The sequence below is a fragment of the Ostrinia furnacalis genome, unplaced genomic scaffold, assembly GCF_004193835.3.
Source record: "Ostrinia furnacalis isolate ACB-3 unplaced genomic scaffold, ASM419383v2 OfSCF3012, whole genome shotgun sequence".
NCBI classification, from domain to species: domain Eukaryota; kingdom Metazoa; phylum Arthropoda; class Insecta; order Lepidoptera; family Crambidae; genus Ostrinia; species Ostrinia furnacalis.
The window spans coordinates 271,214-284,796 of record NW_021133251.1 but is presented as its reverse complement, the minus strand read 5'-3'; the positions used below and the strand labels follow the sequence as shown (position 1 = coordinate 284,796).

At 46.3% G+C, this 13,583-nt stretch overlaps 1 protein-coding gene across 2 annotated transcripts in view; it reads left to right on the top strand.

The window, feature by feature from the left end:
* LOC114356981 (RNA helicase aquarius) overlaps positions 1–13,583 on the top strand; it is a 64,442-nt gene that overhangs the window by 37,609 nt on the left and 13,250 nt on the right. For both annotated transcript variants that reach the window (XM_028310387.1, XM_028310386.1), the window contains 6 exons: positions 1,311–1,442; positions 1,842–1,976; positions 2,695–2,786; positions 4,510–4,708; positions 5,839–6,022; positions 13,123–13,247. In XM_028310387.1, the coding sequence (XP_028166188.1) occupies positions 1,311–1,442; positions 1,842–1,976; positions 2,695–2,786; positions 4,510–4,708; positions 5,839–6,022; positions 13,123–13,247 (867 nt within the window). The remainder of the gene's footprint in view (positions 1–1,310; positions 1,443–1,841; positions 1,977–2,694; positions 2,787–4,509; positions 4,709–5,838; positions 6,023–13,122; positions 13,248–13,583) is intronic.

Genomic DNA, 13,583 nt, shown 5'->3' with positions numbered 1-13,583 from the left:
TTGCTAGTAGCGAAGACAGTGGCACCAACTTGTGAGCGCTAAAGTGGTAGGAGGACTATCGCATTTGCACTCATCAAGATGGCGCCACTGTAGAGTAAGGTCCTGTCAATCGCCAGGGGTGCCAACTGTTAAGTATAAAAACGATAGCCCTCATTACATTATAATTCTGAAAGTAGTTAATTATTTACTTAAATTGGTTTTATACTATTTTTATTTGTATTACACAATTTTTATTTATGTTCGGCGCGTTGAATGAGTGAATGAATCCGATCAGAGCCAAATTCAATGTCGTGATTCGCTCGCTTGTTTGTTTGCTGTTAGTTTTGTTTTGTTGTGGTGGCGAGTTTTCGAGTGATTTATTTTGAATTTGGTAACTTTTATCTCGTTTTATGACGTTATAACATAAGAGCGGGTGTAAACATAAAAAAAAATATTCAATATGACTGATAAAAGTATAATCAAGTTTAATCTAACCTGTAATTTTTTTTTTTTGGTTTGCAAATGCTATACGTAAACAAACATTAGTTAAGTACCAGTTAGTAATGACTATAGTGCATTTCATGGTGATAATATTATGGATTTAGAGTTTCAAAGTTCATTTTAGTATTTATCACCAAGATATCCAAGTGGCAAGTACCTACAGTAGATACTAACTTACGTACTACCAATTTTATTTTGTTAAGGTAAAAGACCCGACCTTGGGACGGGTTATGTAGATGTCCTGAATATTGCGAGTAATTAAAAAAATCTAGACTGTATAATTTGATACCTTTTAGAGTAAAAAGGCACTTTATAAGTTCAATTTTAATGCAATTTAAAGAGAAAACAATAAAGACTGACTGATTATAATAACGTTTTCTTAATTTTTCCCTCAAAATATGAGCCTTGTAAGGAAGTTTCGGTTTCGGCCGAAATAGACACCGTTGCCGAAATTCGTTTTCGGTTTTGGTTTCGGTCGTAAAACTAGTTTCGGTCGGACACTAGGCACAATAGTAATGGGAGTCCGTTTTAAATACACACGTCAGCGTCAAATAGTTCCTGACATTCAAAGTAGACAAAAAGTTGACAACACAACCTTGACGTGTTGCGAACTTTTTGGCTACTTTTAAGTGTCACGAACTGCTTGACGCTGACTGTACAATCTGAGGTGGAATTGTGTAAAGCAATCGTTATCATTTGACAGTTCATAACGTACGATTATTCTGTCAAACGCTTTGTATAACTGACTTTATCGTACGTTATGAACTGTCAAATTATTACAGATGTGCTGATACTATTTGAAAGATAATTTCTAAACGTTTATCATGTAGAATGCCGAACGAGATCCCGACCCTGGACTTCAACGACACATTCCTGGACATGGAGCATCTCCGCAACAGCTTCCCAGGCTACGAGATCAAAGTTCAAACAGATGACCCGCGGAAATTAGTCAGGCCCTTCAGGTAAGTTTAGTTTTAGTGATAGATAGAGATAGAAAGTATTTATTTGTCTCAAAAGAGGTTCAATTTACAAGTACAAAAAGTGTATGACTCAGTGATTGCAGGAGACCCACAAACCCTGTTACCATAGCCAAAACTTTTACTTAGGGGCAAGCTTTGAATGTTATTTTTATTTGTAGGGAAGCAAAAATTGTCTTACTCCTTTTACTTGTATGTGGCTGAATTGCTGCCTGCATATTTTTAACTTTGTTGATATAAAATAATTAAAAAAACAACAAATCTTTTCTCCATACAAGTGAAGTGGCTGTTAGTTCAAAAAATATACAGACATATACAGAAAGACAATCGAAGTATTTCAAACGAGTAAATAAGGTTAGAATATTCTATTTTCCTGTGTACCAGGTTGACGTTTGAGAATGTGGTCCGCAAGCAAGAGGCAGGAGACGCGATGGATGACGACGACGAGCGAAAGGTCATCCTCGTTCAACCACACGTGCAGCCCAAGAGAGGGCCCTACCTCTACAATGAGCCCAAGAAGTAAGTATATCACCATGATACTATAAACGTCAGTCAGGGTGTATTCCTTTATGAGCACTGAGCAGTGCTCGCAGTGCTATAACGCAACACTCCTTAAGTATAGTATACTCAACGGCAGAATGTAATACCCCGTTCTCACTTCTCTCCCCTTAAACGAAAAAGTGAAAAAGCAAGAAAAGCCTTAAGAACTTCCACATCGACAGGTCCAGCGCTGCTCGAATCCAGGTGCTTTCCGCGACCTTCACTAATTCGTCGGTCCACGGTCTACCCACTCAATAACTTTTCTGCTCCAACGGCCATAAATACTACAAGATTTGTATATCACTGCCACTTAAATTAATTCTGCGGGCTATGTCGATCTTGGTTCTCCTTCGGATCTTCTTATTTCTGATTCAATTACGTAGGAAAACTCGCGAGTTTGTCACGCTCCATCGCCATTTAGTCGACATTGAGCCTTATGAGGCACATTAATGGTCACATCCCCATTCAATGGCCATTTGTTCAACTGTTTATTCTTATGAATTTAGGAACAAAACTTATGAGGCCCATAGTGCCCCCATAGTAAAGGGATCACGTCTCCGTTCTGTGTTCGTGTCTTTAACAGTTTATTCTGAGGGGATCTAGGATGCTTGGAATAGGAAAATAAACCACGAATCGCCCACAAGAAACTAAGATTCGATTGCCCTGCAAAACTAACTGTTTATTCTTATGTGTTTAGGAACAACATACTCTTCACACCTACGCAGGTGGAAGCCATCAGATCGGGAATGCAGCCAGGCCTGACGTTGGTGGTCGGGCCTCCGGGAACAGGTAAAATTCTATTTTATTCCTAACTTCTGTTTTATTCCTTTTAACCAGACAGCATTAGTAATCTGTGTATTTTATTTTAGACTAGCTTTTGCCCGCGGCTTCATCCGCGTGAAATTTAGTTTGTCACAGATCATCATAAATTATAGCCTATATGTTATTCTGGGTTATAAAGAATAATACTGTAAAGTTTCATCAAAATCCGTTCAGTAGTTTTTGCGTGAAAGAGTAACAACAAGAGTAACATCCAGACATCCACACTTTCGCATTTATAATATTAGTAGGGTACTTTCGCCCTTGACTACGAACCATGTGGTCGGCTTTTACGAATGAGAGATAAAAACACTAACATTGAATCTTTGATCATAAACGAATATATTAAGGCCAGATATCAGTTACAGACAGTTCATTGAAAACAGTCCCTATATTTTTAAACAGTGATCGCTGCTATGTATTTCGTAAATAAAATGAATGAATAGTTGTTAGTATGTACATTACCGAGATAGATTGAGATTAGCTCTGCTATGATGGACTCATGCCCGTTTTCATCATCAATCCCTAATTTTTAACCCGGCGTCAATGACGCTGGGTCATATTGACCCGAGGCATTTTCAAACGTTCATAATTTTTTTTTGCGTCCATTTTGTGGTTCGAGCGTTCGTATAGCTGGAGATAGAACCTCCCTAAATCCATTCCGTTAGTTAACGTATTGTGACTCCGCTTGCGTAGCGAGATACACAGGCTTCAAATTAAAACGGGTCATTATGACCCGGCGTCATCGGTGGCGCGGTGATTTTGTGACTTACTTTTATTCGCTTATTTTGTGTTTAGTGCTAGTTATGTTGTTCTTTTTTAAGTTTTAGTCAAACTGTCTTTGTTAAATGACCCAGCAAGAATGTAGCGTTGCTGGAAGAGTCGGATTCCGAAATTGAAGAATTTCAGGCTGTAATAGCCAGAACTTAAAAATGGCAACGAATGTGAAAAAGACGCAAGTAATGGGGACTCAGTCTTCGGCTAATCTCGAACTTGCATTAGTACGACGCCGGCAAGTGCGTCATACCACATTTACATGCCCAGACCATTTGATTACATACTGCACCAGTTGCAGCAGTTCCATGGCTCTGAATGATGAAGTAGAAAACTGATCTCATTGTATCTGCATATAAAAAGTTGATTTTATCTCTTTTTCACTATATAACATTGTTGATTCCCATTTATACTAAAAATCTTTACCAAAAACAACAAATATAGACTTAAATGTATTTCTATACGTGATTTTTTCATGTTTTGTTTAAAAATTCATAAAAAAATATTTATTTCATGTATTCGTTTTATTTTTGTTTTATTAGCTCAGTAAAGAACCCTATATACATAGACAGTAATTAAAATTAAGATTACTTGTACAATTTCCTGAAAAATGATCGATGAAATATGGGTCAATATGACCCGGGGTCATCGTCTTTGCAATTATTTTCACGTCATTGGCGCCGGGTTAAGTGACACATAACAGGCATTTTGTTTTCATAGGGGTCACTTAAAAATTTGGGATTGATGGTGAAAACGGGCATCAGTCCCATATAAAAAGTCGTCTTGATTTACTAACTAGCCGTTTCAGAAAAACGCTTTCCACGCGTACTGTGGTATAGCTACTACGCAAAAGAAAACTCTTAAAAATTACCTTTTATTTGTCCAGTAAACACTTGAAAATGACCTTTTATTTGTCCAGGAAAAACGGACGTAGCAGTACAAATAATATCGAATCTGTACCACAACTTCCCGTCGCAACGCACTCTGGTAGTGACGCACAGTAATCAAGCCCTGAATCAGCTGTTCGAGAAGGTGGCTGAGCTGGATGTGGATGAAAGACATTTGCTCCGTCTGGGGCACGGAGAAGAAGCGCTGCAGACTGATAAGGACTTCTCGAGGTACGTTGTCTGGAAGATATTGCTTTATTGTCATCAATCTTTATTATCATGTTTGTACGCTTTGGAGCTCACGGGTCAAAAGTGGCCCGGTCCTTTATAAGGCTTGCGTGGGGATACAGATCCAACACGTAGAGGCCGTTTAAAGCGCAAAATAATCGACAAAAGTGAAAGTGGTGCACATGCTGGATCTAGTCTCTGACTATATCATGGGATGTAGCCAGAGACCATTATTATCATTATTATTATCATTATTATTATTTATTTATATTTATATTAACCGGCAGACAGTGGTGACTGAGTTTGTTGCGGCGCTTCTTCTCAGCACTTGCCAAATGTTGGTCTCGAAGCGCTGGTAGGGTAAAAAGATTATGAGACATGTAGAGGCTCCTTAAGAGCAAAATGACGATTTGTAAGAACTATTTATTAGTCCAAACAAATAAAGAAATTTTGACTTTGACTTTGACTTTATAGCGGTAATACCGCCTATATTATGCAGTATATTTTGTGTATTTCTTTTTTTTTTCCTATTTTTGTTTTGCGTGGTGTATAATAAAATGAGTTCTATATATCTACGTTTATAGTGCACACGAAATAATCAAGTGTGCGTCATTAGGCAAATCTGAAATGTAAATAATGATTAAGATCTTTCTGATAAAAAATTAAATACCTAGTCTGTGTCATTATATCTTGGAGAATGAAATAGGCAGAGACCCAACTAAAAATGCTGTAATTTATGTATTTATATGTCATTTTTATCCAGCAATGGACGTCATTTGGCTGAAACGAACGAACGATGATGTACATTTTATACTAGAGAGAATAATATGGAATAAGTGATTATTTATTTATTTATTTATTTAAAACAAGTTACATAGCATTTCCAAATATTAATGATAACTATTGACGGTGTCACAAAAACCAGTTTTGGTTTTACTGTGCACCGCTGATTCGACATCAGACTCAATCATTCAGAGCATAAAGTTAAATATTTTACTGCGTGCGAGTACCACTCCGGCCGATCATTATGATGACGCGGTGCTATCATGTCTTGTTAGCTCACACGGGGTGATTTGATGAGGGTGATTGTTTTTAATTTCAAGAGATTTACCGCCATTGTTTTCTCCAAATAGATATGGCCGAGTAAACTACGTGCTGGCTAAAAGAATGGAACTCCTCGAACACGTGGGGCGCCTCCAAAGCACCCTTGAGGCGGGCGGCGACGCGGGCGCCACCTGCGAGCTGGCGCACCACTTCCACGTGTACCACGTGCGCCCGCGCTGGCAGGCCTTCCTCGACAAGTGCGCGGCCGACCAGGTCAGTCGGGGACTATTGCCACTTCTAGATGCCACTGCTGTAAGGATAGGATACTCCTAGGATGGATCCTTGACTGTCAGTAAGAACTGGCAGGCCTTCCTCGACAAGTGCGCGGCCGACCAGGTCAGTGAATATTCCTACCTCTAGATCCCACCACTGTAAAGATAGAATGCTTCGAGGATAGTTCCTTGATCGCCAGTAAAAACCCATGTGAAGACTAGCCTAGGTTTGTCCCAAGGACGCGGGCGCCCTCTAACGAGTGTTTCTGGACAAGTGAGCGGTCGACCAGGTCAGTCGGGGCCTATAGTCACCTTTAGTCTCATCCCATCGCTCGCTGTAACGGAACTCCTCGACAAGTGCGCGGCCGACCAGGTCAGTAACTATTCCTGCCTCTAGTCTAAATCTCATTAGGGTTAGGATACTCCTAAGATGGATCCTTGACCGCCAGTAAGAAGCCAACCAGTGAAGACCAGGTTTATCCCAAGGACGTGGGCGCCCTCTAGCAAGTGTTTCTGGACAAGTGCGCAAGCGACTAGGTTAGTCAGGGACTATAGTCACCTCTAGTCTCATCCCGCCGCTGTAATGGAACTCCTCGAACACGTGGGGCGCCTCCAGAGCACCCTGGAGGCGGGCGGCGACGCGGGCGCCACCTGCGAGCTGGCGCACCACTTCCACGTGTACCACGTGCGCCCGCGCTGGCAGGCCTTCCTCGACAAGTGCGCGGCCGACCAGGTCAGTGAATATTCCTACTTCTAGTCTAAATCGGAGGTTTAGAATACTTCTAAGATAGATCCTTGACCGCCAATAAAAACCCACGTAAAAACCAGGTTTGTCGCCCCCTGGCGGGTGTTTTCTGGTCAAGTACGCGGTCGACCAGGTCAGTCGGGGCCTATAGTCACCTTTAGTCTCATTTACGTTCACGTGGAAGTTCATGTGGAACCAGCCACCTGCGAGCTGGCGCACCGCTTCCACGTGTACCACGTGCGCCCGCGCTGGCAGGCCTTCCTCGACAAGTGCGCGGCCGACCAGGTCAGTCAGGGACTATAGTCACCTCTAGTCTAGATCTCATTAAGGTTAGGATGCTCCTAGGACAGATCATTGACCGCCAATAAGAACCCAACCAGTGAAGACCGGGTTTGTCTCAAGGACGCGGATGCTTCCTGGTGGGTGTTTTCTGGTCAAGTGCGCAAGCGACTAGGTACTAAGTCTGGGACTATAGTCACCTCTAGTCACATCCCGCCGCTGTAATGGAACTCCTCGAACACGTGGGGCGCCTCCAGAGCACCCTGGAGGCGGGCGGCGACGCGGGCGCCACCTGCGAGCTGGCGCACCACTTCCACGTGTACCACGTGCGCCCGCGCTGGCAGGCCTTCCTCGACAAGTGCGCGGCCGACCAGGTCAGTGAATATTCCTGCCTCTAGTCTAGATCCCACCGCTGTAAGGATAGAATAGATTCGTGACCGCAATTAAAAACTCAACCAGTGAAGACCAGGTGTGTCCCAAGAACGCGGGCACCCTCTAGAGGGTGTTTCTGGACAAGCATGCGAGCGACCAGGTCAGTCAGGGAATATTGCCACCTCTAGATGTTACTGCTGTAAGGATAGGATACTTCTTGGATAGATGCTTGACTGCCAGTAAGAACCCAACTAANCTAGTGACGGCGCGCGCGGGACGAGGCGGCCGCCGAGCTCAAGCTGTCCCGCAAGGAGGAGCAAGCACGCCGTCGCGAGCTCATCCTCCGCCAGTACAAGCTCAAGAAGGCCATCGAGGAGGCCGAGAGGGAGGTATGTGTCGCATCATGCTGCTGGCTNAGGTCAGTCGGGGACTATTGCCACTTCTAGATGCCACTGCTGTAAGGATAGGATGCTTCGAGGATAGATCCTTGACCGCCAACAAAAACCAATATTATTGTGAAGACTAGGTTTATCCCAAGGACGCGGGCACCCCCTGGTGGAATGGACAAGCGCGCGAGTGACCAGGTCAGTCAGGGACTATTGCCACTTCTAGATGCCACTCCTGTAAGGATAGGATACTTCTTGGATAGATGCGACTGCCAGTAAGAACCCAACTAGTGAAGACCGGGTTTGTCTCAAGGAAGCGGATGCTTCCTGGTGGGTGTTTTCTGGTCAAGTGCGCGAGCGACTAGGTAAGTCAAGGACTATAGTCGCCTCTAGTCTCATCCCGCCGCTGTAATGGAACTCCTCGAACACGTGGGGCGCCTCCAGAGCACCCTGGAGGCGGGCGGCGACGCGGGCGCCACCTGCGAGCTGGCGCACCACTTCCACGTGTACCACGTGCGCCCGCGCTGGCAGGCCTTCCTCGACAAGTGCGCGGCCGACCAGGTCAGTGACTATTCCTGCCTCTAGTCTAGATCCCACCGCTGTAAGGATAGAATAGATTCGTGACCGCAATTAAAAACTCAACCAGTGAAGACCAGGTGTGTCCCTAGAACGCGGGCACCTCCTGGTGGTTGTTTATGGTTAAGCGCGCGAGTGACTAGGTCAGTCGGGGGATATTGCCACCTCTAGATGCCAGTGCTGTAAGGATAGGATGCTTCGAGGATAGATCCTTGACCGCCAACAAAAACCAATATTATTATGAAGACTAGGTTTATCCCAGGGACGCGGGCATCCCCTGGAGGAATGGACAAGCGCGCGAGTGACCAGGTCAGTCAGGGACTATTGCCACTTCTAGATGCCACTCCTGTAAGGATAGGATACTTCTTGGATAGATGCGACTGCCAGTAAGAACCCAACTAGTGAAGACCGGGTTTGTCTCAAGGACGCGGATGCTTCCTGGTGGGTGTTTTCTGGTCAAGTGCGCGAGCGACTAGGTTAGTCAGGGACTATAGTCACCTCTAGTCTCATCCCGCCGCTGTAGTGGAACTCCTTGAACACGTGGGGCGCCTCCAAAGCACCCTGGAGGCGGGCGGCGACGCGGGCGCCACCTGCGAGCTGGCGCACCACTTCCACGTGTACCACGTGCGCCCGCGCTGGCAGGCCTTCCTCGACAAGTGCGCGGCCGACCAGGTCAGTGACTATTCCTGCCTCTAGTCTAGACCCCACCGCTGTAAGGATAGAATAGATTCGTGACCGCAATTAAAAACTCAACCAGTGAAGACCAGGTGTGTAACAAGAACGCGGGCACCCTATAGCGGGTGTTTCTGGACAAGCATGCGAGCGACCAGGTCAGTCAGGGACTATTGCCACCTCTAGATGCCACTGCTGTAAGGATAGGATACTTCTTGGATAGATGCTTGACTGCCAGTAAGAACCCAACTAATGAAGACCAGGTTTATCCCAAGGACGTGGGCGCCCTCTAGCAAGTGTTTCTGGACAAGTGCGCAAGCGACTAGGTTAGTCAGGGACTATAGTCACCTGTAGTCTCATCCCGCCGCTGTAATGGAACTCCTCGAACACGTGGGGCGCCTCCAGAGCACCCTGGAGGCGGGCGGCGACGCGGGCGCCACCTGCGAGCTGGCGCACCACTTCCACGTGTACCACGTGCGCCCGCGCTGGCAGGCCTTCCTCGACAAGTGCGCGGCCGACCAGGTCAGTGACTATTCCTGCCTCTAGTCTAGATCCCACCGCTGTAAGGATAGGATACTCCTAGGATAGACCCTGACCGCCAATAAAAATAAGTGACTATTCCTGCCTCTAGTCTAAATCTCCTTAGGGTTAGGATACTCCTAGGATGGATCACTGGCCGCCAGTAAGAACCCAACCAGTGAAGACTAGGTTTGTCCCTAGGATGCAGGCGCACTCTAGCGAGTGTTTTTAGTCAAGTGCGCAAGCGACTAGGTTAGTCAGAGAATATAGCCACCTCGAGTCTCATCCCGCCGCTGTAATGGAACTCCTCGAACACGTGGGGCGCCTCCAGAGCACCCTGGAGGCGGGCGGCGACGCGGGCGCCACCTGCGAGCTGGCGCACCACTTCCACGTGTACCACGTGCGCCCGCGCTGGCAGGCCTTCCTCGACAAGTGCGCGGCCGACCAGGTCAGTGACTGTTCCTGCCTAGTCTAAATCTCATTAGGGTTAGGATACTCCTAGGATGGATCCTTGACTGTCAGTAAGAACCCAACCAGTGAAGACCAGGCTTGTCCCACCCAAGGATGCGGGCGCCCCTGGCGGGTGTTTTCTGGACAAGTGCGCAAGTGACTAGGTTAGTCAGGGACTATAGTCTCCTCGACAAGTGCGCGGCCGACCAGGTCAGTGACTGTTCCTGCCTCTAGTCTAAATCTTATTAGGGTTAGGATACTCCTAGGATGGATCCTTGACTGTCAGTAAGAACCCAACCAGTGAAGACCAGGCTTGTCCCACCCAAGGATGCGAGCGCCCCTGGCGGGTGTTTTCTGGACAAGTGCGCAAGTGACTAGGTTAGTCAGGGACTATAGTCTCCTCGACAAGTGCGCGGCCGACCAGGTCAGTCATAAACTATTCCTGCCTATAGTCTAAATCTCATTAGGGTTAACCGACCGGACCGCCAATAAGAACCCAACCAGTGAAGACCGGGTTTGTCTCAAGGACGCGGATGCTTCCTAGTGGGTGTTTTCTGGTCAAGTGCGCGAGCGACTAGGTTAGTCAAGGACTATAGTCACCTCTAGTCTCATCCCGCCGCTGTAATGGAACTCCTCGAACACGTGGGGCGCCTCCAGAGCACCCTGGAGGCGGGCGGCGACGCGGGCGCCACCTGCGAGCTGGCGCACCACTTCCACGTGTACCACGTGCGCCCGCGCTGGCAGGCCTTCCTCGACAAGTGCGCGGCCGACCAGGTCAGTCGGGGGATATTGCCACTTCTAGATGCCACTGCTGTAAGGATAGGATACTCCTAGGATGGATCCTTGACTGTCAGTAAGAACTGGCAGGCCTTCCTCGACAAGTGCGCGGCCGACCAGGTCAGTGACTGTTCCTGCCTCTAGTCTAGATCCCACCGCTGTAAGGATAGAATAGATTCGTGACCGCAATTAAAAACTCAACCAGTGAAGACCAGGTGTGTAACAAGAACGCGGGCACCCTATAGCGGGTGTTTCTGGACAAGCATGCGAGCGACCAGGTCAGTCAGGGACTATTGCCACTTCTAGATGACACTCCTGTAAGGATAAGATACTTCTTGGATAGATGCTTGACTGCCAGTAAGAACCCAACCAGTGAAGACTAGGTTTGTCCCAAGGACGTGGGCGCCCTCTGGCGGGTGTTTCTGGACAAGTGCGCAAGCGACTAGGTTAGTCAGGGACTATAGTCACCTCTAGTCTCATCCCGCCGCTGTAATGGAACTCCTCGAACACGTGGGGCGCCTCCAGAGCACCCTGGAGGCGGGCGGCGACGCGGGCGCCACCTGCGAGCTGGCGCACCACTTCCACGTGTACCACGTGCGCCCGCGCTGGCAGGCCTTCCTCGACAAGTGCGCGGCCGACCAGGTCAGTCGGGGAATATAGTCACCTCTAAATGCCACTGCTGTAAGGATAGAATGCTTCGAGGATAGATCTTTGACCGCCAATAAACACCCAAGTGAAAACCAGGTACGTTCCAAGGACGCAGGCGCGCTCTAACGGGTGTTTCTGGACAAGCATGCGAGCGACCAGGTCAGTCAGGGACTATTGCCACCTCTAGACGTTACTGCTGTAAGGATAGGATGCTTCGAGGATAGATTCTTGACCGCCAATAAAACCAATATTATTATGAAGACTAGGTTTATCCCAAGGACACGGGCACCCCCTGGTGAAATGGACAAGCGCGCGAGTGACCAGGTCAGTCGGGGAATATTGCCACCTCTAAATGCCACTGCTTCAAGGATAGGATGCTTCGAGGATAGATCCTTGACCGCTAATAAATACCAACCAGTGAAGACCAAGTTTGTCCTGAGGATGCAGATGAGGCTGGCGATTTTTTGGACAAGTTTTCGAGTGTCCAGGTCAATCTCAGACTAAACTCACCACTTTTTCACATCGCTGCAACTCCTAGGATCTAAAACAACTTGACAACCCTATTTTATAATAATAATAATAATAATAAGCCCCGCAGGGCAGCTTTGTGGCGAGCTGTTGGTGAGTAGCGACACCACGGGGCCAGTTGTTAATCCGAGCGCTCCCGAGAGTCGGTCAAGACCCTCGTCTTCGGCTTGCCGAAGTGGAAACCGATAGGGTCTGCAGGACTTTCACCTCTGGCTTGCCTTAACCGGCCGGCCAGAGTGGAGTCGCTAGAGCTATATGCTCCAGGGGTGGAAGTGTTAAAGGGCATAACGCCGCGAGTAACCTCGGAGAAAGCGCAGCACACCTCTCTACACCCCTGAGCTGGCAGACGCCAATGTTGCCCCTCAGTCCGGTCTATACGACCCATGACGCCAGGGGGGGCCCATTTAGTCGCTGGCTAGTCACCGCCTGCCATTTTTTCAGTCCGAGACTATGAACCAGGCAGGTGACCCGTAGTCTCCATCCATAGCCTAGTAACCAGTCCCTCCATCCTTCATCCATAGCCCTAGTCCATTCTCCAATAACTGCAATAGCTCCTGTGCACAGGCTGGGGATGGTCTCTGGCTACATCCTATGATATAGTCAGAGACTAGATCCAGCATGTGCACCACTTTCACTTTTGCCGATTATTTTGCGCTTAAAACGGCCTCTACGTGTTGGATCTGTATCCCCACGCAAGCCTTATAAAGGACCGGGCCACTTTTGACCCGTGAGCTCCAAAGCGTACAAACAATAATAATAATAATAAATACTCTTTATTGTACACCACATAAAAAGAAATAGAAAGAAAAGGAACACATAAGGTACAATTATTTATGTAAATAAATATATTATTTTTATTATTAAACAAACCTTCGCACAAATTCTAATGTAAAAATCGAATGTATTCCAGTAATCAGAATCGCGTGTCATATACACAGTGTGCGAATTATTCAATTGTTCACTTTGTGCAATGGTAATTTCTTCCTCTGAATAGGTACGAGCTAACACATCACAATGCTAGTTGACGCATATGATACACCACTTACTATTCAAAGAAATTCGTTATACCTTTTTATCACATGAAAATTGTTATTATAATAAATTCATGTATGCTTTGACCTAAAAATATATTGTATTGCAATGTTTCAGTCGAAGTCTGTAGACACCGTCAGCAAGGAATTCCCGTTCCATGAGTTTTTCGACGACGCGCCTAAACCACTGTTCCCGAGGAAATCGTATGAAGCTGATATGGAGATCGCCAAAAGCTGTTACAGGTATAGTTGCTACTGTTCGTTTTTTTCAAAAGTTTTGATAGACATTAAACTATCGTTATGTGCATGTACACACACAAGTATTAAAGATCACTCGCCTTTGTCAGCTGCAAGAACATAAAATATAATTAAACAATGTTGATCATAATAGAAGTAGGTACTGCATCAATATTGTAAAGTCAACCCCATTAGTTCAGATCTAGTGGCTATGTTTTAGAATAATCTACTTAGACCGAGATCTAAGTAAATTATTCTAAAATATAGCCACTCTCCTAAAACTGTAATAATTTTGACTACAGTAAAGATTGGTCCCACTACGAGTGAGAATGATGAATGTAT